Below are 23,842 nucleotides of genomic sequence, written 5' to 3'. Positions count from 1 at the left end.
TGTTTTCTCTCTTGAGTCTTGTGTCTTCTTTTCTCCCCCTTCATGGATCACTCTTCGACTTCCCCTCTTGTTGTCGATGCCACCGGCGACGCCGTTTTCGGCGAACTCACCCCCTTGTCCTCTGCCCAAGTTCCGCACTCTTCTTCTCATAATATTGCTTCCTTGGAGGGCGATTATGATGTTCTTGAGTCAGTTGATCCCGAGATTCTTGAAATGTCTCGGCTCCCCCCTGCCAAGACGGGGTCTTTGGCCCCCACTGCAGGTATGTCGAAGGACTTGATAAAGTTGTTTCGAACGAAGCCTGCCTTTAATTACCGGAGTATCATTGAGGAAGATTCTGTTGAATTGTTGGAAAAGCTTGAGAATGGCTGCGACCTGGCAAGTGGATATGAGTACCACTTGCCTAGAGGCCGAGACCGTTTGTGGCATATGCCGAAAGGCGGATGGCAGGGTGTTCCTCTGATCTTTTTTGATATGGGTTTTCGACTTCCTATGCACCCCCTATTTGCTGCTGTGTATCGAGTTTTGGGTTGTGGCCTTGCCCAGCTCGCCCCTAACGCCATAGCGCAAATATCTGGTGTTATAGCACGCTGTCATGAACTGAAAAAGATCCCCACCGTAGATTTGTTATTGTCTATTTTCCGATTTAAGAACACTGGGGGGCAACTTTATCTGGACAAGAAACCTAAACGTGTTCGCTTAGTGAATGTGAGGCCATCTCACTCGGGCTGGCAAGAAAGATGGGCCTATTTGGTTGGAGGCGATCTTGACTCTGTTGGTCCCTGGGATGACGTTTCTCAGTCGTGGCTTCGCATTATAAATAATATGCCCAGTCCTTTTACCGATGAGTATTTGAAGTCCTTCCATGGGACCACAGAGCAGTTCTCCTCTGATCAACTTTCTAAAGAAGAGTTTTTAGAAACCCATTGTCGTAAGGACTTTGTATCTTTACTTGTATTGTGACTATTACGTTTGGTTTTTTTGATTGCTTTGTTTGTTGTGCAGTTTCCGGAGAAGCTCTACGAGCGTTGAGGCGGTCTCCTCGCAAGATGATCAGCGATGCTTTGATGTCTAAACTTGCTCAGAGAGGTGCGTCCTCTATGATGGGGAAAGGAATGGAGGTGACTGGTGACAAAGATTTTGAAGAGACCTCCAAACCCCGAACTGTTGCACCTAGTCACTCGGTAGAACTCATAGAGGAGTCCTCTGGAAAGGTTGAGCCTGAAGTACCCGTTCGTGTAACTCGTCGGCGTTCTGGGAAGGAAATAGTAGATGACACTCCTGTTGTGCATAAGAAAATAAGATTGGTTAAGAAGTCGAGTGGTGGAGAAGTGTTGAAGCCTCATCAAGGCTTGGTGGAACCTGAGAAGTCAGCTGAGGACGAAGTGTATTCTATTGCTAAGACGGCTTCCGTTGCTAAGGATCGCCTCGATCAGGTCTGTTATCTTTGTTTGAACTATATATGTGCATACATACATTTTCTTGTCGGCGTGTACCTTTGAAGATGAGATATACTTTGTTGATTGTTTAACTGAATTTTACCTCTTTTGCTTCCCTGTTTTCCGTAGTTTATACTGGAGTTTGATCGGCTAGTTGCCCTGAGTGCTAGAGGATGTGCGGAGGCTGAGCTTGCTCACCTTCGTCTCGATGCTGCCGATGCTGTGCGGCTTAAGGGAGAAGCTGAGAGGCGATTGGCCAGTCTTGCCAAAAAGCATGATGATTCAGCCAAGCTAGTGTCTAAGTTGCAGGAGCAGGTTGAGGAGCTGTCCACTGACAAGGAGTCTTTGAATTCTCTGGTAGCTTCCTTCCATTCCATGGAAGCTGATCATAGAGCTGCTGTGGCCAAGCTTAACTTGGAGCACACTGCTGTTCTTGAAGAGTTGAAGCAGGAGAAGCGAGTGCTTGAGGAGGAATTGGCCGAAGTGAGGGATGCTTTGGAGAAGAGTTCGACTGAAGCCTTCAAGGCCTTAGAGAGTGGATACAATCTTTGTTGGAATCGAGTTTCCGAAGCTGGGCTGGATGTGAGCGCTCACACCTTTGATCACCACTGCGCAGACGTTGCCCGGAGTCGTGGAGGAGATGCCTGTTCTGCTAAGGGTGCTGGCTCGGCCTCTTGACTTATCTCTGTTTTCTGTTTATCATGCCTGGGGAATGCCCTATAGGCTTTATGTATTTAACTTTATCGTACCTTATTACTTGCTTGGATGTTGCTGGTTTGGATGTTTGTTGCCGTTATATCGGCCGAATCTGTTTGGAACCTTTGCTGCCTGTCGGCGCAAGTTATGTGTATTTTGGGTCCTCGTACAAGACTTGAAGTAACGAAATATTTTTCGTATCTGTTATGCCTTCTCTAAAAAAAAAATTTGCATTGTCTGATATCTGTGTGCTTGAATTGTTGTGTGCGAAAGATGATGTAACTGAAGTAAGGCACTTTTGTGCTAGTAATGGCGTAGCATTTTGTTGCCTTTTGGCGTAAGTCATGCAAATGCTGAAGTATGCTTTATTTTGTAAAAAGTTTGCCTCGCTTGACGCGCTTTGTTTTAAATATTTGAATTGTGTAATGTTGTGTGCTTGGGTTTGGAAAATATAATGTGATGTGTTTAGGATATGCGTAGTGTGTGTGAAGCGTTGTTTGTTTAAAATATAATGTGATGTACCTCGATGTCAATGAACGTGGCTCGCTGTTTGCTGTGTCCTTGTGTTGAATGTGTCACTTGTGAAGTTGTGTATTAAAAGTGATATGCGCTGTGTAGTATGCGTAAAAAAAAAAAAAAAAGTGGATAGATAATGTCGTACTCAACCAAAGACAAATGATTTCTTGATATTAGAATATGCTTGATAATGTTGAGTTTAAACAAAAGTAATACATATCTTTCCTTGGCAAGTACTGTTGCCGAGTTTGGAGTAGGTAGTCAAAAGTGCCTTAGTGGCTTAGGTAGTCTTTGCTAGTTGCCATGTTGAAAATACGTAGATAGATAGATTTGGTGGGCTCATCATTGGTAGAACTTCTTTAGGTGAATTGCATTCCAGGTGTTTGGTATTGGAGAGCCGTCTAGCTGGGCAAGGCGGTAAGTTCCTGGCCTGACCACTTTGATTATCTTGTAAGGGCCCTCCCAAGGAGCTGAGAGCTTGCTCATCTTGAGTGGCATTGAGGCTGCTGCTTCCCTGAGAACCAAATCGTTTTCCTGGAATTGGCGAGGCTTGAGTTTGGCATTGTAGTACTGGGCCACCTTTTGTTGGTATTGAGCAACCTTAAGCTGAGCCCTGTCCCTCACTTCTTCAACGAGGTCGATGTTGAGTCTGAGCCCTTCTTCATTCCCTTGCTGATTGAAATTTTCGATCCTGAGAGACCCCATGCTGATTTCTAGTGGTAACACTGCCTCTGTCCCGTATGCTAGGCGAAAGGGTGTCTCGCCTGTCGCGGTTCTTGGGGTAGTACGGTATCCCCACAGGACATTTGGTAACTCGTCAACCCAGTTAGACGGTGCGTCTAGAAGCCTCTTCTTGATTCCCTGTAGTATCGCCTTGTTGGTAATCTCGACTTGACCATTAGCCTGCGGATATGCTACTGAAGACTTGATGTGTGTTATCTTTAGCTGGCCTAAAGCCTCTTCAAAATCCTTGCCTGTGAACTGCGATCCGTTATCTGTCACTATGACCCTGGGTACCCCGAAGCGAAACACTATGTTTTCCATGAAGAACTGGACTACTTCTGCTTCTCTGATCCTTGCTAGGGGCTTAGCCTCTGGCCACTTGGTGTAGTAATCGATGGCCACGATCAAAAATTGTTTCTGGCCAGTGCACTTAGGCAAAGGGCCGACTAGATCAATACCCCACATGGCAAAGGGGCATGGAGACTGAGATGCGCTGAACGTTGCTGTGGGTTTGTGACTTACTGTCCCGTAAAGTTGACATGCTTTACATTTTTTCGAGTATTCCTCACAATCTTGTTTCATGGTTGGCCAATACACCCCGTGTCTCATTATTTTTAAGGCCATGTTTCTACCAGAGATGTGATTTCCACAAATTCCCGAGTGTATTTCTTGCATAGCTGTTTGAACCTCCTGCTGACCGATGCACTTGAGAAGTGGTTCCACTAGTGCTCGTCGGTAAAGTTGGTCACTAATCAGACAGTAGTTGCGCGCTTTGAATGCAATTTTCCTTTGTTCAGCTTTATCCTCTAAGTTTAAAGTCCCTTTGATATGTTGAATGATTGGGGTCCTCCAATCATCTTGACTTGTAATGCAGTTGACCGTTTCTTGAACCAGAGACGGGCACGTCAGTTCCTTTACGTAAATAGGTTCCGAGTTCTTTGCCGCCGTGGATGTAGCTAGTTTTGACAAGGCATCAGCCCAGTGATTGGCTGACCTAGCTATGTTTTTGATGCTCCACGAGGTAAATGTACCTAGAAGGGTGATTGCGACTTTCAAGTACGCTATCATCCTTTCATTGGTAGCCTTGAATTCGCCAGACACTTGCTTTACCACCAACTGTGAATCTGAAAAAATGTCCACTATTTTAGCGTCTAAGTGGCTTGCCAGCTTTATCCCTGCGATTAAAGCCTCATACTCTGCTTCATTGTTCGTGGCTGGAAATCCGAAGCGTATGGCTTGTTGAACTTTGAATCCTTCAGGACTAACTAGAAGTACCCCGGCACCACCTACTTCAGATGTTGATGATCCATCGGTATACAAGGTCCATGCCTTGTCGGTTAGTGATTGGGCGGGGCCTTGTTGTGGTCTTTCGGAGAAGTTGCATTCTGCCACGAAGTCTGACAGTGCCTGAGACTTCATTGAGTTTCGTGGTTCAAATTCTAAGTTGAACTGACTTAACTCGATGGTCCAGGCTGCTAGCCTGCCTGAGATGTCTGGCCGATGAAGTACTCGGCGGAGGGGCTGAGATGTCATGACAGTGATGCTTCTACCTTGGAAATACTGTCTCAGTTTCCTGCTTGCCGTTACTAAGGCTAAGACCAATTTTTCAATTTTGCTGTATCGTGTCTCGGTGTCTTTAAGCATATGGCTGGCATAGTATACTGGTCTTTGCTCAGTCCCTTCTTCTTTTATCAATACCGCCGCTGTTGTTGAATCAGAAGCTGAGAGGTACAACTTGAGAGGCTCGCCTGGTATGGCCCTTGCCAATACTGGTGGATTTGCTAAGAACCCTTTGATGTCGTCTAGGCTGTTCTGACACTCTTGAGTCCACTCGAAGTGTCGTGCCTTGGATGCTTGTTTAATGGCCTCATACATGGGAAGACTCCGCTTGGATGATTGAGGAATGAATCGTCTCAGTGCTGCGATGCAGCCAGTAAGGATTTGCAAGTCTTTGACTGTTTTGGGAGGCTGTATGTCCCTTATTGCTGCAATCTGGGAAGGATCTGCCTCTATGCCCCTCTGGGTGAGTAAGTATCCCAGGAATTTGCCGCCCCCTAAACCAAACGAACACTTGGCGGGGTTTAGTCTAATTTGATTTTTCCTTATGCAGTCAAATGTTTCTCGCAGATCCTTTGCATGGGATGGTGCTTTTACCGACTTTACAATCATGTCATCGACATATATCTCCATGTTTCTTCCTATTTGGTCCGCGAAAACTGTATCCATGGTTCTTTGAAACGTGGCGCCTGCATTGAGGAGCCCAAAGGGTAATACCGTGTAGGCGAATACCCCCTTGTGGGTGATGAAGGCGGTGCTATCCTGGTCTTCCTTAGCTAGTTTAATTTGGTTATAGCCCGAAAACGCGTCCATAAAGGAGATTAGTTCGTGACCCGCCGTAGCATCTATGAGTTGATCGATATTTGGCAGAGGGTAGAAGTCCTTGGGGCAGGCCCTGTTAAGGTCAGAGTAGTCCACACACATTCGCCATTTACCGTTGCTTTTCTTTACCAGCACTGCGTTGGCGATCCACGTCGGATATTGAACTTCTTTTATGAACCCTGCTTCAGAGAGGCGTTTGAGTTCAGCCTCTATGGCCTCTTGCTTCTCAGGTGAGAAGGTTCTTTTCTTCTGTTTGACGCATCTGAATTCAGGCTTTATGTTTAGGCGATGGAGTGCTATATCTTCTGGAATCCCCGGCATATCGCTGGGTGACCAAGCGAATATGTCAGCGAACTCTTGCAGCAGGGAAATTAAGCTTTGTCGTACTTGTGGGGAAAGGTTTGTTCCTATTCCCACTGTTCTTTCTGAATTGTTTGGATCAATGCTTATTTGCTCTAGTGTCTCATTTGGCTCACAGGCAGGGGGTCTTACCACCTCCTGATCAACCTGTGGGTCAATGTCCATGAGTTCATAGGCCGGAGACTCCAGCATTTCATTGTTTGCCTGTGACTCAGTGCTTCCCAGTGTTTCCTTGATGGGTTGGTCCGAATGAGGAGGCTGGCTGGAGACCTGATTTACCGAAGAGGCAGAGGACCGATGAGGCTTCCTTTTCGGTTTCACATTGGAAATATAACACTGCCTGGACATTCTTTGGTCACCCTTAACCTCTCCTATTCCAAATTCAGTGGGGAACTTCATCTTTAAATGTGTGATGGATGTTATTGCCTTAAGAGCGGACTGGGTGGTTCGCCCTATGATGGCATTGTAACTACATTCTGCATTTATCACATGGAACTTGAGTACCCTCCAAAGCTGGCAGGGTGGTGATCCAAACAGAACCGGTAGATCAATGGTTCCTACGACTCGAACCTCATTTCCGGTGAACCCGTATAAAGGAGATCCCCTAGCATCTTCAAGTTTTCTATCCCCTAGATCCATCCTTAGGAAAGCTCCGTGATAAAGAATGTCCACCGAACTACCATTGTCAATGAGAATCTTCTTGACCAGATTGGTTCCGATTTTTGTTGTTATGACCAGAGCGTCCTGGTGTGTTTCTAACAGATCTTCTGAGTAGTCTGCATCAGAGAACGAAATTACCGGGGAAGGGTTACGCTTTGGTCGCTTAGAGTCAATCCTGAATACTTCCCTGGCATATGATTTTTTAGAATTGTTTGAAGCGCCCCCAGCAGCTATCCCCCCAGAAATGACATCAATGATTCTGTCAGCATCTGGTTGCTTGGCCTGGCTTGAGTCATCTTTCAAAACCCAATGTGAAAATTCTCCGCTTTGTATCTTTCTTTCGATGAGATTCCTTAGTTGATAGCACCTGTCTGTTGTATGCCCGGTATCCTCATGGTAATCGCAGTACCTGTCACTAGCTGGTCTATCAGGATTCATCGGCCTTGGAGGTCGATAATTAAGATCAGCTTTTATGACAGCCAAGATTTCGTTGAGTCCCACATTAAGTTTAGTGTACTCCTTTTGCTCCCTTGGGGGCCGAGGGGGCCAAGAGCCTCTGGGCTGCTGAGGCGCAGAGGCTGCTTGGCTTTGCTGTGTGACCAAATTGGCTCGCTGGTTCTCAGCTCCTTCGCTTCCTTGAGAAGTGCGATTGTCTGGTCTCCTTGCTTCCCACTTGCTTGACGAACCAGAATTTCTATCCCATCGTCTGGCCTGAGGTGAGTGCATCTGAATACTGCCAACGGCCTCCTGAATTGTGAGTCTATGCTCAAAGATCTCCATAGCTGCCTGTAGGGTTCGGGGGTTCTTCTCAAAGAACTCCTCTAGAATAAGTCCATGCCGAGACTTGTCTACCCCTGCGGCCAAGTAGTTGATAGCCAGCTCGTCAATGAGATTAGGTATGAGAGCCACCTCATTTCTGAAGCGCGCCAAAAAGTCTCTAAGAGATTCTGAGGACCTTTGGCGCACTGTCATTAAAGAGGCTGTAATTTTGCCACCTTTCTTGTTACTTGAGAACCTTGTTCGAAACTTATTCTTCAGTGTACTCCAAGAGTCTATGGAGCGCGGAGGCAGATTGTCAAACCACTCTAATGCTGTGCCGCTAAGACAAGTGCAGAAGAAGCGGCATCGAGATATCTGTGAGTGCCCATAGTAACTCATTCTTCCATCAAATTGATTAATAAAGTCAGACGGGGCCGTCGTCCCGTCGAACTGACCTATATTGGGGATTTTGAGATTCTTGTCCAGCATGTAGCTCTCAATTTCCTCAGAGAGGGGGCTCTCAGATGGAACATCGAGACCACTCGAGCCTGTTTTGACTTGTTCTCTTAACTGAGCGACCTCTCTCCTGAGTTTGGTGAGTTCAACGTTCATCTTAGGGTTAGGTCCTGTTTCTGCTTCTTCCTCTTCATCAAGTGTCTTCTTCTTCTTACGGTGACGAGAGCTGTATGATCCAGCCGAGTCAGCTCTTGTCGAGTACTCACTGTTGTTTGATGGTCTCCATGAGATCTCGTCATCATCTCTTGTTTGATACTCCTGGGAGGCAGTCCCCATCTCCGCCTCCAGGCGTGCAATCTCCCTCTGTTGACGCACTCGAGAAGCGAGCATGCGTCTCCTAGTGTCAAGAGCTAGAAGCTCATCTTCGAGATTAGCCACCTCGTAAGCTTTTCCAGCTTGAGCTCGCAATCGCTGAGCCTTAAGCTTTTCCAGATGAAGACGTGCATCACTAGTTAATACGTGCTTTCCTTGTGGTGTTACCACGGTCCTCTTGGGACCGCGCCTTCTTCCACCACCCGTAGGGTCTGAAAATGCCGGAGCAGCAACAGATCCTTGCGGCGTGGCTTCGACAAACAGCTTTTTAGGCTTTAAGGTGCTAGGTAGCTCGACTTCCGGCGAGCTGATAGCTTTTGTTGATTTTGTTTTTGGAGCAGATCTGGAGCTCCTCCTTCGTTCTTCCTCTCTTCTAGCCATACTTCGACTGCAATTTCTCGTTGGAATACTTTAGAGTCCCCTCCTTCTAGCGCCAAATGTTGGGGATTATAGTGTTTCCCTCATTTACATATTCTTTTCCTCTCAAATATTCCAACCCCTCACAAGTTCTTTCTTTCCTCTATTTATAGACCCCTGATTGGATTATGGGCCTTGGGCCTTTCTATTCTTAGTGGGCTGGGGCCCAACAGAGATAAGAAAGAAAGCCGATGTAGCTTCTGAGTGCCGTCAATGATGATAATTAGGTCAAAAGTTCAGATTTTGAATTTTAAACCCCAGCTTCGGAGAGAAGCTTCACTTCAGAGTACAAATGCAGTGGTGGAGTACAGAGACGTGGCCTTTTGCGCATATATGGTTGTAATGTAAGCGGTGGCATTTTTGCAATTAGTAAGAACTCTAAGGGTGAAAGTCTATGCACGTTTTACTGTACAAATCACGCAACAGACACTATTATATAGATAGATTGCTGAAAATTTGTCAAACAGTCGACAGTCGGAGAATAAGTGAAATGGGCTTCTGGTGCTTATATTATAGACCCAGAAGCTGATGAGCCAAACACCTTTCAGCCTTAGCAAAAATGCAAGCTATAGGCTGAGGCTTGGCTTGTATGGACAAGTTACACTAAAATGTTCATCACACCAGTCTGGTTGAAGCTCACTATTCACGGAGGCGTTCGATAAGCAGGTGCTCTCCCGCCTGGTGAACTTGAAGCGCACACAGTGAAATTTCATACTTGCTTGGTCATGCACACTTCAGTACAATAGCTGTTGATTTTAACAGTTTACGCGAAATTATCACACTAAACATGACTTCCCTCGCTATTTTGAATTAAAATATGAAATGAATTACATATATAAAAAAACAAGTTCCAACAATCGAAAGAGTAAAAGTTTTGAACAATCAACAAAAGCTGATCAGAATGATTATCGGAGACAACGTGAGTTCCCTTCTACTATCAAGCAATTTATCTGTCCTCTCTTCATACAAGAATTTACGTTCATCAAATAATAGATCTTACAAAAATAAGAGAAAGATCACCACAGGGACTGAACTAAGGTTTTTAGTCTAGCGAGAATCAAAAAATAAATAAATTTTGTATTAAAAATATAAGATATATGTATCACCATCTCATAACCATTTTTTTAAATATGACGCAAAGTTACACAAGAAAACAAAAATAATGAATGATAATTAAAAGCGGGAACTTGCTCCAAAATGACAAATTCGTTATGAAAATAACAAAAATACCAGAGTTCACCTGGTAATTAACTATTTTAACAACAAAAATAAAAAAGATCACTACCTTATAACAAATTTCTCAGATAATTGACGCAAAATTACTCAAATAAACAAGAATAATAAATGATTATGTGCCGCATGAACTTGCTCAAAAATCACAAATCAGATTTAATAAGTTAAAATTATAATTAACTTGTTCCCAAAATAACAAAAAATACCAAGTTCACTTGGTAATTAACCATTCAACAAGTTTTAAAAAAAAACTTTACTGTAGAATCTTTGTCATAAATCCTATAATGTGAGATCCAAGTCGATAAGCAAACTCTGCATCTCCTCAGCAGCCGTCCTGCATTGCACCTTCAGTGGAATAACCTTCGCAATACCCTCACGAGCATCCTGATCAAAATCAGAGACCCGATCAATTAAACACACTCACGCACCCAAACACGCTAAATTATCAAAACCGACTTGCACAATCGAGTAACTTAACAAAATCAACATAAAAACAGGCTGATCTATGAACTTACACGGGCGTGGATTATTAGCATGCTCTTGACATGCTCTCCTGGTTCTTCGACAGCTTGAATCTCCATACCATGTTTCTCGACCTCGGCTAGAATGCGAGCTATCGGCCGGGGCTTGGACGGACAGATCACACCGAAGTGAACATCATCACCGGTCACATTGAAGTACACATTCTTTGTTGCTTGTGTTTGATACGCCTTGGTAGTCATGTTATGCAAGTTATGCTGCCTGTCCGATTGCAACGAAAACAGGTGACAAACATCGGTTAATCAATAATCATAAAATTGCACGTGGAATTAACGTGATATAAACGAATTACGTACATTAGGAGAACTACTCGTAAATTTCATCAGTAAATTTCGAAAACTACTCGTGAATTGTAGTACACTAGTACTCCATGAGGGCATTGCATAAACAGAACTCCAACGAAATTAAATACGCCATCAATTTTGATATGTCATTTGCCCACACTTTAATAAGTTTTTTAAATTTACGATAAAAAATTCTTAAATATGCGTGAGAAAAAATAAATCAAGAGACCAACATATTCAATCAAAATTTTTAAAAATATGTGGACAAAAAATATTAATCAAGAAACTGATATATTCAAACAGAAGAAACAAGTAAACATCTAAAATTCTTAAATTTGACTGCACGAAAACAGGATTGAAGCATGCAAGACGAACTTCTGCAGGTATAATTAATATTCGAAGTAACGCATTGCAGATTTTTTTATGCAAAGACAATGGTGAAATCTACTACTACTTCAAAAATTTACGACTTGAACGATAAAACTGATTGATCAGAAAATTCACGACTTGAACGATAATAATTAAAAACAGTGTAGAAGTTTTGAAGCTTACAGATATATAGCTCGGTCCACACGAACACTCCAAGAATTATCGAAAACAAGAACGGAGAATAATAGGGCAGAATTATGTGATATATATAGTGCTCGAAGAGATTTTTGAAACCCAAAAGGAATTTAATCCTACCTAGTATATCCAACATGGAATCAGATCAGCTTTTTTACGTTGACAAATACAAAAACCAACCATGTTAACATATTTAAATTCACTCCTTAATTAGTGGTAAAACATTCCTTTTCGATCCTCAACGTTTAAATTTATTCTGGGGACGACTGGGAGGTAACTTATTGAAGATATCAACTTTCCTGTGTACAAAAATTTACCAAGAATAGCGAGTAGATTTTAGGAATTTTGCTCTTAGAACATATCCATCAGATTCTTAACCAGTTCTCTAAATATAAAAATTTTAGCTAAAATATAATCAATTTTACTAGTCAAAAACATGTATATTGAGACGGAAAGAAGACCTTTAAATATGTTAATTCATGGGTTCAACGATAATATGTTTAAGATTCCTAATAAATAAATCAATATTCAACCGCATCCCATAATACAAATCATTTTTGAAAAATCATGTATATTAAGAAATTCTAACCCTCAGCATCATTTTCATCTTAATTCACATCGGCTATCTCAATTTAATTTTTCAATGCTAAATTTTAATAATAAATTGTTAATGTTAAAAAATCATTCTTATAAATGAGCAAATAAATGTAAAATTTGAAAATCAGCCATTCAAATTGTATTAAAAATAAATATTGGCAAATATTAAAAAAAATTCTTTAAAAATGGATTATATCGGGGAACGAGTGAAAGCCGGTTTTTTATATAAGGAACAGGTAAGGACGAGTAAACCGGGCTGGGAACATATTTGTACAATGCTTTGGAGCGATAAATCACAGTTTTCTTGGGTAAAGGAAGGACGTTTGAAGTTTGACCGGAGACGACAAAACCAAAATCTTGAAATGCAAGTGAGAAACCGCAACGCCAGCTATGCATTCCACACGCGCACATTGTACATATGTATGTCACGGCTGGAGGCTTGGACCCACAAACTTTATGACAACTTTTGATGAAACAGGGTTTTTATAGTTTGAGATCCTTGTATCCATCGACTTTGGGTCATTAGCAAATGAGTATCCAAATTTTGAAACTTAACCGTTCGTACCCAAAATTTGTATTAGTTTTCGGTTTGTAACTCTGGCCGCCACCACTCTGTTAAAAATAGCTCTTAACTTTAATGGTGGGGAGAATGGAATGGAATGAGTAAAACACTTTAAACTAATAGAGATAAGAAGAAAATTTTGAAAAAAATTGAGGAAGTACTAAATTACAATGATGAGATTTGAGAGCATTCCATCTCAAATATCTAGCACATGATGTAAGGAGTGGATTAGAGGAAGGAATGAAATTTCTTAAAAATTATCCATAAGTTAGTTCATTTTTCATTTTATTACTCGTAGAGTCATTCATTCCAACCAAACACAACATAACCGTTTAAGAGTTAATAGTGTGTATATTAGTTATTATTTATCTTGCATCAGTTATACGTCTATTTATAAGTATTAATATATGTTATTAATAGTAGTTTCACTTTTTTTTCCAACTAATTAAAAATTATATTTAAAAAGATATTAATGATAAAATATATCTCGAGTGTTTTTAGTATTTGAAATTATTTAGAAATGGTAATAGATTGTAGACTTGTAGTTTAAAAGGGAGATTATTAAATCAAAAAAGTATAACCAAATTTTTGTACTACTACAAAATATGACAATATTGTTTTATTACAGTAGAGTATAGATTAATGGACTACTTGACATGCGAGTATACTAAGGGGGCGTTTGGGTTAGTTTAAAAAAGGTGATTTCTTACTTAACTTAAAGAAACGGAATAGAAGTGAGAAATATATAAATTAATAAGTTGTTTGGAAAATAAGCAGAAACTGTGAGAAAAAAAACTAGAGTTCTCATTTTCTTAAGAGTGCTTCTACTTTTCTACACGAACGGGTCAAGAAAAATAGAAGCCTGAAGCAGCTTGACTTCTTCCAGCCACACAAACCTTAAATCCGACAAGATAACTCACAATTTTAAACAAAAAAGTCACCTAATCATATACTCCCTCCGTCCCATTTAATTCTATACACTTTCCTTTTTTGGATGTCCCATTTAATTCTATACATTTCAAAACTTTCCCAAAATAGTAGATTTTTATAATATAAAAACCCATCCACCCACTACTTTCAACTACTTTTCCAAATCTATCAATTATATATTGATGGGTCCCACTACTTTACCCACTTTTCTTTCTCTTTCTCCTTACTTTACATTACTTTATACACTTTTCTTAGTCTTCGTATCCAATCCATGTGTATACATTTCAGAGGGACGGAGGGAGTATGAAACTCGTGTACTACAAAAGCTCAAATGCTAGACTGCAGTCTGCATGCTACTTGAGGTTAGGATACTGTTTAGTATTGCTGTTGCAGACACCAACAATAACTTTTTGCTGAAAAGTACATGAAAAACTGTTTGGTAAATTTAAAAGCAATTTTTCTTAACAGCTTTTAGGTGAAAAGCTGCTTTTAGAAATACAGATCCTCTCGTATTTTTAGAAAAATTGCTTCTCAGTTTTTGCAGGAAACTGTTACAGATTTCACTATCAAAATTCACCAAAAACATTATTTTTTTTATATTATAACTCAAAATAAGCAAATATCAAAAAAATTGTCAAACGGTTATCTGATTTCTACAACAACTTTTCTTTTACCAATTTGTTTATACATAACTTGTCAATTAATCTAAATTCACAACAAATTTACTTAGTTGAATGAATATTAATTTATTTTTATATTGAAATTATATTAAAAATATGGATAAATGATAATTTAAATTATCAAATTTATAAATATATCATTTGTTAAAATATCAGAATTTAATAATCAAAGAAATGATGAATGCACATATATGTCCAATATCCATTAAAAAGATATCGAAGATACGTATTCATCTAATATTCATTGAAAGATGTTAAAGATAAATAATCATCCAATATTCAACGAACAAAATACTGCTGATACGTATCCGTCTAATATCCATAAGAAAAATGTTGAAAATAACATTCAATATTTATCGAAAAAAATATCGAAGATATGTATCCATCTAACATCATTTGAAACTTTTTCATTTTCACAGCAATATTATACACAAACAAAACATATCATACACGCACTATAAATGATTCAGATGTGTTTATAATGTTGATTTCACTCACACTAACAATAATAATTATATGAATCCAACAAAGTATTTCCAATTTCTCAAATTTTGACTTATAATATATACTTGATTTCACTCACACTAATAATAATACCATCGATATTCACATAAGATATTCAATTATAATTAGACATATTTATGACAAATTTTTTGATACAAAATCTAGGACGTCCTAAAAACGAAAAATTCTTTTTTCAAATGGCAAAAACAACACAAAACTCACATTGCATACAGAATTATTACTTTATGATGACACTCATCCAATTTACATGCCACATATGTAGAGTGACAAGCTCTAGATTATAGAGATAGTCTTGAAAAAACACAACACAGCAAGCCAAAAAACACACATAGCTAAGCTACTTGTAGCTTTGTCCTATCTAAAGAAGCTTCCGTTCTCTCTCCCTCTCTCTCTCTCCATATATATACACACAGTCATTTCACTCTCTCTCTCACTTTAAAGCAAGCTCTTCAAGAATGGCTGACAATTTTGGTGACCCTTTGAACCGCATGATGTTTTCCGGCGAAGAAATGATGGGCTTCCAAGATTCCGCCGGAGAGATATTCGCCGCCGGCGACATGGCCGACGAGTCCCAGAAGATGCTGTGTTTCGGGGATTATGAAAATAAATGTGATTTGACCTTGCCTCTTCAGAGTCAGATATCTGAAATCACATGCAACAATAACAATTCATCAGCGACTTCTTGTGCAAATAATGGCAGAATCAAAGTCAGTGACAATTATTTTATTTTTTTGTTCATTTTTGGCAAATAAATCTATGTGGGGTTTGGTTATTTGTTGTGATTATGACAGCTTTTAAAGTGGGTTTTTATTATTTTACTTATTTTTGTTTGTGTTTTTTTGGTTTGATTTTTGTTGTGTTTGTCTTTTTGCAGAAAAAGAGAGGTGGTGATGAGGGTGATGCTGAGGGGATGAGCTCCGGCGCCGGAGCTCCGGCGGGGAAACGGAGAGGTGGCAGGAAGAACAAGCCGGAAGGCTCATCGGGGAATGTGCAGCATGCAAGGGTACAAATTTTGTGGTTGAGAAACGTTTTGTTTTTTTGCATTTAAAATTAGTATAGTTGATTCTTGTTAATTAATCGGGATATGTTTATCGAGGCCAGGGCCACAAAACGTACCCATTATATTCCGCTTCATAAAACGTACTCATTATATTCCGCTTCTGAATAATTTTCGTGATTTATTTAATTTTATTGTTGTGTTATGTATAGGCAAGGAAGGGCAAGGAGAAGCTTGGGGACAGAATCACAGCTTTGCAGCAACTTGTCTCACCGTTTGGCAAGGTCTACATTACTCTAATCACTGTTTTATCGGCTATTTTCCAAAAATGAGTCTAATTATCGTTAATTACGTAATTAATATATAATCATGTTTTGATTTAGTTTACGTTTGCTTATAAAGAAACTGTCTGATTTTGTCGTGTAATTTGAGTTTAGTACATCTGTATATGAATTGGATATGAAGTTTCAAATTTTGGGACAGAGATGTTGATGTAACATACGATGGTGTATGATGTTGAGTTTTGTCTCGGGTTTTAATGACAGACTGATACAGCATCTGTGCTTCACGAAGCAATGGGATACATCAAGTTTCTGCACGAGCAAGTTCAGGTCTTGTGCTCTCCATATTTGCAGGCTCCTCTGTCTTCTTCTCAAGCCCAGCTGCATGTAAGGACAATTTTCATCTCAGTGCCTTGTATGTATATAATGTGCTTGTTTGATTGAAACATGTATGTGGCTATGTTCTTGTGACTATTTCTATATGTTGCTGTCTCGTATTTTCTTGTTGTGGGCACATGGAACAAGACTCTGCAGTATGTGTATTGTGTAACAATGCGGGTAACACACGTAAAAATGTAATTACTGAAATTGTTATGTACTTGTGTCTTGCTATGTTTTCTTATTTTTGGCTAATTGTTGTCGTGTTTGCACTATGTCAACTATGTATATATTTGTAATGAGTTGTTAGCAAATTAATATGGTGCACAACTGAATTAAGTCAACAAAGATTGGATTCGACTTTGTCGGGTTCATATAAATGTGTTTAACTTGTCGGTTTCTTTCTTTTTAGTTGGCGACAAAGAAAAAAGAAAGTTTATCATTACATAATACGTCAAAATTGAAATTCTTAGTCTTTACATGTCATCTGGAGACCGTTAAAGTAGCTTGTTCGTTTCTCCTGTACAATGCTTTCTTTTTGTAAGGGACAAAGAAAAGGAAATGTCTTTTTCCGTTGTACATTAAGATTGAAATTATTAGTTTCGATAGTCATATCAAGACTTGTAGACAGGTAATCTGTATGCAAATTACAAACCTTACTCCACGAGCGAGATACAATGAGTGTGTTCTGTTTGGTTTTGACACTATATTTTGGTAAAGAAGCATAAACTATTTCTCTGAATGATTTGCAAATTGCAAGTATTTGCCATGTATCTTGTCTAATCTGGTAGCTTCGAAAAATGCCCTCTGATACTATTATAGAAATTATTTTATATGCAGTGACTAAGGTCATCCTCCCAGTTTGAAAAGCAAACTTTACAAAAGAAAATGTTATTTCCAGAGCTCTTTGTAGCACTTTACATTAGAATATGCTACAAATTGTGAATGCAGGGAGAGAATATGCTTCAAATAGTTTTGGAAAGTGCTTTAGAAATAACAGTTCCGTTAAAAAATTTCAGTTACCTCGGGCCTTATTATATCCGAAACATATATATTCTCTCTGATCTAGGCTGTTCATTACTACGTCGTCATTTCTGCTCCCTGACTGTCTGACCACATACATATACTTATCTATTTTCATGTTTAAGACAAGCTTCAGTAGACTTAAAAAATGAGACATGTTTTTATACATCTGCAAGAGCCTGTGCAGGTAGTAATGAATGTATTGAAAAGTATAAATGATACCTGTTGAAATTAATGTGCCCCCGTAAATTTACATAACGCTAGTAAATGTTCTTATGCAGTAGCACGATTTTCAATTGACCACCCCTTTGTAATTTTGACAGGATGGTGTTAATCTTGGGGGAAACGAGCCTAAGGATTTAAGGAGCAAGGGTTTATGTTTGGTTCCCGTGGAGTCAACCTTGCACGTGGCAGACAGTAATGGCGCTGATCTTTGGTCACCTGCAGCTGCCATGGAAAAGAATGCAGCTCCTAAAAAGTATTGATTCTCTATAGGATCAGTTTCTTCTTTCTTTTCTGTGATGAAGTCTCCGGAGTCTTTTGTTTGTACATGGGTGCCTAGAATGGTTTTTTAACTGTGGTTTTTAGTTATATATGTACTGCTATATATGCGGTCCCTTATTGATTTTTTATTAAGCAGCGGGATAGGACTGGTAACTTAATAAAAGATACACACAAGTTTCAAACTATTTTAGCTACCTTGGAATCTCTTGTTCTCTACTCCCAGGAGTACGAGATAATGTCTATTTCATTCATCTCACCCTCTTGCGTATGTCTTTCCAACCCAGATTTACTCCCCAGAAACGGTTCAATAGTGCACTGTGCACATTTCGGATCAGCTACTTGTTTTAAGACCTTTTTAGTCTGTGCATTTCGGTTTGGCTACTTGTTTTCGGGACCAAAAATCAAACAGATACCATCTCTATTCCTTTTCAATTTATCTGCAACATAATAATATGCGTTCAGTCTAGGCTAAGTACACCTCAGGGGAAAATCTTACTTGCTTAATCTTACTTGCTTGTTGCTTGGTAGAATTGGTTAGCCTTTAAAATTTTAATCCGTTTCTTTTATTTTTTTCTATTTTTTGGGGGGTTTCATGTGAAGCCCAAATGTTCCGAAGGCCCAACGTTCTTCTCGTCTGTTGACTCACTGGTATTTAGTGCTTGTTTGGTTAATTGGGAAGTTGATTCCTAAGTTGAAATTACTTTAAAAATTGTAATAAATGAGTATTTAAAATTTGTGTTTGACTGGTAAATAGATTTTAACTTCCTATATGAAATGCAAGTTACAAGAAAAGTGAGTAACTTCTCGTGATTTATAAAACCCCTTCGTCAAATGTTACTTGCCGGGAATTTCAACTTCCTAGAAAGGCAACCAAACAATTCCTGGAAAGTTAGATGTTTGGGCTGGAGTGTAACATCCAAGTACTATCTTCTTAGTATTTTCACTATTATCCATTTATCCATCCATGGGCTGCTTGCTGTTTATGTTGTTGGTCTAGTATTTTATGTATGTTGGTAAGAGTGTTGGGCCAAATTGTTTCTATAAAGCATGTTTTGTTCTCAAATAATTTTAATGGGAAAAGTTCTACGGATCATGTTTTCATCGGAGACCACTTATATTCTGCAATTAAAACACTACCAAATTTATTGCTTTGCGAAGTACATTCGATAAATATCATTATTTCATTAAATATGTTGAAAATTATTTATGGTAAACAAGCAGAACATGTATCTTCTGCAAGATAAACAAATGTTCTGCACACTAAACATGATTTTGTAAAATAATATGTTTTTTAATGTTTTATTTGCCAAATATATAAAATTTGCAAGATTATCAATAAAATAAGATCTTTGTAGAACATGATTCGAAAAATAATACATTTTGCAATGTTTTTATAGAGTATTTTAATTGCAGTACATAGGTGATCCCCAAGTCTCCGATAAAAACGTGGTCTACATAGAACTTATCCCTTAAACTTCTAATACAGTAGTACTTCTAATTCTAAAATGTCACTCCTCCCCTCCCCGCCATTACATATGTTTGGGCAGGGCATGAGGTTTAGAAAAACATGTGCCTGTTGGCCAGATAAATTAAGTGCTTCTGTTTTTCGGAACTGACTTCTGCTTTTCTTAACACATTTATGTGAAAAAGTAAGATGTACTTATAAGAAGTAGAAAAAATGCTAACTTTTGTTTCAAAACTCCTACTTTTTTCACTTATAAGTCTTCACTTGCTTCTCACTTCTACTCCAAATTTTTATTTTGAGCAAAAAACCCACTTTTTTGAAGCTTATCCAAACGATCCCTATATAAAGTAATGGAAATGAACAATAAAAATGGGTGAAATGGTGGGATTCATGATTTTTAATGTATAAAGTGGAGATAGTAAAGTAAAAATAGTGTGAAAAGAGAAAAAAATTGGAGAACTGGTTGGACCCATTGAGTGTTTTGGTGAGTTTTGAAATGTAAATAATTGGATGGAACACCCAAAAATGAAACGGTTAGAATAGAGGGGGTAGTATGTTATAGAAAATCTACAAAAAGGAAAAAAAAACATTACTCCATCCATCCTTCTCAATTGTTTATATTGGGGGACGAAGGTTCGGCACGCATTATAATGCTCTCATAAAATATAGCTTAATAAATTATTTTGAACTTTTTTTTTTGAATATAAATTTAATGTTTGAATTTTTATACAAAAAAGAAAAATTTTGAAAATAAATTATGAAACTAGGTTTTATATGCGCCTTAAAACGAGTGTCGCGCACTGTAAAAAAAATATTAAATAAATAAGGACAGAAGGAGTAATTATATAGCCTTTCATTTTTAAAAATACTTCCTCCGTCGCATTTAATTTTATACGTTCACTGTTTGGCATGCGATTTAATGCTTTTATAAAATATGATTTTATAACTTATTTTTTAAGATTTTCTTTTTCTTAATTTCAGGAATTTTTCTTTTATGATTTTTGTAATATTTAAATTTAGTCTCCGAGTTTCCCGATAAAAAACTGGTCCACTTCATCATGTTTTCCTAGATAAATAGAATATCTTGTGAAACGTGTTTTACAAATATCATTACTTCAATCAAATCTTATAAATCTCATAAATTACAAGTATAATACGGATGTTATGCAACTTGAACATGTATGTTCTGAAAACTAAGCATGTTTCATAAAATAATATATTTTACAATATTCTACTTCTATAATGTATGAGATCCACAAGAACTTCAATAAAATGGTGATGTTTGTAAAATATCATTCAAAAAGATAATATGTTTTGTATATATATATATATATATATATATATATATATATATATATATATATATATATATATATATATATATATATATATATATATATATATATATATATATATATATATATATATATATATATATATATATATATAAGCTCATGATCAAATAGAAACCACTCTTAAAATAAAAACTAGAAACCAATACAAGTTAGTGATATCCTCAATACAATTTAGTGATATTCTCTTTAGCATTTAGTGATATGTGTTGCACGAATTAGTGAAAGCTTGCGGAAACTGCCCAGAATTTCTGGATCTGTTCTGGTTGCCGATTCATGTGGTGGTTACAGTGGTGGAGATAATAGAGGTGAAGGTGGAGATGGAGGTGGTGGACATGGAAGGAGCCTTTAGCTTTGTCCGGCAGATTTTTGGCAAAGATCTGGAATTTAAATCGGCATTAAGCTAGATATACGGAACTGTAGGTGAGGAAGACCGAGGTGGAGGTGAGGACGAAGGTGCAGGTGGAGATGGAGGTGGGGGTGGAATGGAAGGGGCGGTGGAGGCCCGAGGGGGGTTGGATTTGGTAGTGATATAAATAATGGAGGCCGACATGGAGGTGGTGGCTATGGAGGGTCGGGCGGCATGGTGGTGGAGAGAGCAGCAGAGACTTGGCGGGGGGTGGCGGGGTGAAGCTGCTGGAAGTGGGGTGGAGGGTTGGTGGGTTGGAGAAGAAGAAGAAGAAAATGGGGTTGTTTGAGAATTCAGTGATGTTCTCTTAGAAATTTAGTGATAATTTCTAGTTTCTAGAATAAGGAGGTTTCTATTGAAGTAAAACTCTATATATATATATATATATTTATAATTTCAACTAAAAATATATATTCATAAATGTGCAAACTGCATAAACCGCACCACACCGCACCGCATTTTTGTGGTGTGGCGCGGTTTTTATCCTAATGCGGTGCGGTTGTGGTTTGAATTTTCAACCAAATCGCATATGTGGTTTGATTTGCGGTTATAGGGAAAAACCGCACCGCGATCACCTCTAATTTTTTTTTTCAAAGTACACAGAAAACTCCCTTGGCTAAATAATGGGTTGACATAACAAAAATAATATATTTAGGGGCTGGTATTGTATCATGATTTTTAATGACTTTTATTGACTTTTAAAATCTAGGTGTATTCAATTACAACTTTTAAATACTCTTTAAAAGTAAAGAGGTATTGTATCAGGATTTTTAAAAAATCTTTCAAAGTTTGAGGTATTGAATTACAACTTCTAAAGAGTTATTAAAAGTCAGTTGTTATTCAATATATCAATGACTTTGGTGGAAAAATATAATTGATAGACTTTTAATGACTTTCTATGGAAAATTGCATATATTTTTTCAGAAAATTGTCAGGCCATTCTTGAATAGATTTGACATGACTTTATCTTCACTCAATTAACCGGTCGCTCCAACCTAGGGTTCATCCTCTGCGAAAAGTCTCTCCAATTCATCCTCTGTGAAAAATATTCCTTTTCTTCTCTATTATGATTCTTTATTATCATTGTGTTTGCTGTATTGCCATCAATAGTGGTAGTATTAGTGCCCGGATATTGAAGGATATTTCATTGCAGAGGACTGCTACATCAGTAATCTAGCTCTCCACACCTAGAAGATGAAAAAGAATGCATAAGGTTTATGACGAGTGACAAGTGCAACATGTGCTTTTACAAGCCACAAAGGATACGAGTAATTCACCGGGTTAATGCTCTGTTTCGTCACTCTACTGGGCCAAAACTTTCAGTTGGCCAACCGAGTCAAAAAAAATTTCAATTGAATAATAAAACATCTAAAAACTTTCAATCACAAGATTAAGTATAAAAAACATTTCAACGCCGTTAACCATACCTTTGACTTTAACGGATGATGTTAAAATTAACGGAATGACATGTTTTTGCATTTGTTTGTGTTTTTATATATATAAATATATTTGTGTGTATGGTTGTGCTCCCTGTGCACTCTATCTTTCTCCCTCTCTTCACTCAGCCTTGATCCCTCTCCGTCTCTCCATCTCTGCCTAGCCTTCTCTCTTCCTTCCTCCCTCATTCTAACCTCTCTCTCTTTTTATCTCACCTTCCCTCGCCTTCACTGCCACTCTCCTTGTACATACTACCACCCACCTATGTTTGCCACCAATTCCCAGTAGCGGGGCTCCCTTCCTTGTATAAGTACAAATCTAACAAATCAATGCCAAACTTCCTTAGCACGTTCTAACCTCCATCCACTCATCAAAACTTTAATAATCAAAATCCTATTATTCAACTTTTCTGAAGAATACAAAATAACATATAAATCATATGATCCAATACTTAAAACAATAAAACATGGATGATCAAAGGTGGGTTTTATCAGATATCATATCCTTCACCAAGCTAAAAAAAAAATAGTTGTCTCGGAATGTTATCTTGTTTTTGTCATTGCCAAGATCTCATGCAAACCTCGGTGACATTGTCTTTGCATTCAAAATCGGATCAAAATCCGAGTAAATATTGGGACCGGGATTACTGTGTGTTGTGGTCTGTGTGTTCAATGGAAGAAATGAAGATGAGAGTGTATATGAAATCTGTGATAATATGGCGGAGTACGGTTTTTTAAGCCCAGTTGCCAGGTCTACTATGCTCTTACAAGTGGGTTCATTAAGAAAAATATGATTCATAATGCTCCTCATTACCTTGATAGAATGTTGGCAGATGGTTTTTTGCCAAACATTATGCTTTATACCTATGCATTTTACTTCTTCTGCTGGGGAGGGAAGAAAGGAAATGGTGAAGGATCAGGAGCCTGATTACTTGTAAACTGTCCTCTACTCAGTAGGTAGATTGAAAATTTTGATCGAAATTAGTGATGAAATAGAAGATTAACACGTAAAGTTTTTAACGGAGACTAACGGAATGACCTTTCTGCAAGTTTTAAAGGGTACAATTAGTTGACTGAAAGCTTTTTTCACTCGGTAGGCTAACTGAAAGTTTTGATCGAGTACGGTGATGAAATATAGCATTAACCCGTAATTCACCTGTACTTGACCACTTGTTGCTTCATTAGCAAGCGTTGATTTATAATATTACCTTCCGCACAGTAATGATACAAAGAAGAGTAAATGCCTGGGTAATGTTTTGCATAGTTTGGATTTTTTTTGCCTTTGTTAAAGATAATATGATACAA

General features: G+C 38.4%; 3 protein-coding genes across 3 annotated transcripts; 2 read left to right on the top strand and 1 right to left on the bottom strand.

Annotated features, from left to right (window-relative positions):
* Nucleotides 1-1,009: 1,009 nt before the first annotated feature.
* On the top strand, nt 1,010-2,296 carry LOC135149144 (uncharacterized). Its single transcript, XM_064084057.1, has 2 exons — nt 1,010-1,436; nt 1,569-2,296. Exons 1-2 carry the CDS (start codon nt 1,050-1,052, stop codon nt 2,115-2,117), a joined length of 936 nt encoding a protein of 311 aa, XP_063940127.1. The 5' UTR covers nt 1,010-1,049; the 3' UTR covers nt 2,118-2,296.
* Nucleotides 2,297-2,993: 697 nt separating this feature from the next.
* LOC135149271 (uncharacterized) lies at nt 2,994-8,741 on the bottom strand. Its single transcript, XM_064084484.1, has one exon. It carries the CDS (start codon nt 8,739-8,741, stop codon nt 2,994-2,996), a length of 5,748 nt encoding a protein of 1,915 aa, XP_063940554.1.
* A 6,153-nt stretch (nt 8,742-14,894) lies between these two features.
* On the top strand, nt 14,895-18,060 carry LOC108202107 (transcription factor bHLH113). Its single transcript, XM_017370486.2, has 5 exons — nt 14,895-15,399; nt 15,567-15,695; nt 15,902-15,973; nt 16,235-16,357; nt 17,695-18,060. The coding sequence occupies exons 1-5, from the start codon at nt 15,148-15,150 to the stop codon at nt 17,854-17,856; spliced, it is 738 nt and encodes a 245-aa protein (XP_017225975.1). The 5' UTR covers nt 14,895-15,147; the 3' UTR covers nt 17,857-18,060.
* The last annotated feature ends 5,782 nt before the right edge of the window (nt 18,061-23,842 follow it).

The sequence above is a fragment of the Daucus carota genome, chromosome 9 (assembly GCF_001625215.2).
Source record: "Daucus carota subsp. sativus chromosome 9, DH1 v3.0, whole genome shotgun sequence".
Taxonomy (NCBI): Eukaryota; Viridiplantae; Streptophyta; class Magnoliopsida; order Apiales; family Apiaceae; genus Daucus; species Daucus carota.
The sequence above is the reverse complement of the archived record's forward strand: the minus strand, read 5'-3'. Positions and strand labels throughout refer to the sequence as shown.

Excerpts from the sequence above, each read along its gene's own strand:
- LOC135149144 (XM_064084057.1), top strand. The coding sequence starts at position 1,050 with ATGATCAGCGATGCTTTGATGTCTAAACTTGCTCAGAGAGGTGCGTCC. Across the intron at positions 1,437-1,568 it reads CTAAGGATCGCCTCGATCAG|TTTATACTGGAGTTTGATCG; the intron begins GTCTGTTATCTT and ends TGTTTTCCGTAG.
- LOC135149271 (XM_064084484.1), bottom strand. The coding sequence starts at position 8,741 with ATGGCTAGAAGAGAGGAAGAACGAAGGAGGAGCTCCAGATCTGCTCCA.
- LOC108202107 (XM_017370486.2), top strand. The coding sequence starts at position 15,148 with ATGGCTGACAATTTTGGTGACCCTTTGAACCGCATGATGTTTTCCGGC. Across the intron at positions 15,400-15,566 it reads CAAATAATGGCAGAATCAAA|AAAAAGAGAGGTGGTGATGA; the intron begins GTCAGTGACAAT and ends GTCTTTTTGCAG. Across the intron at positions 16,358-17,694 it reads CTTCTCAAGCCCAGCTGCAT|GATGGTGTTAATCTTGGGGG; the intron begins GTAAGGACAATT and ends TAATTTTGACAG.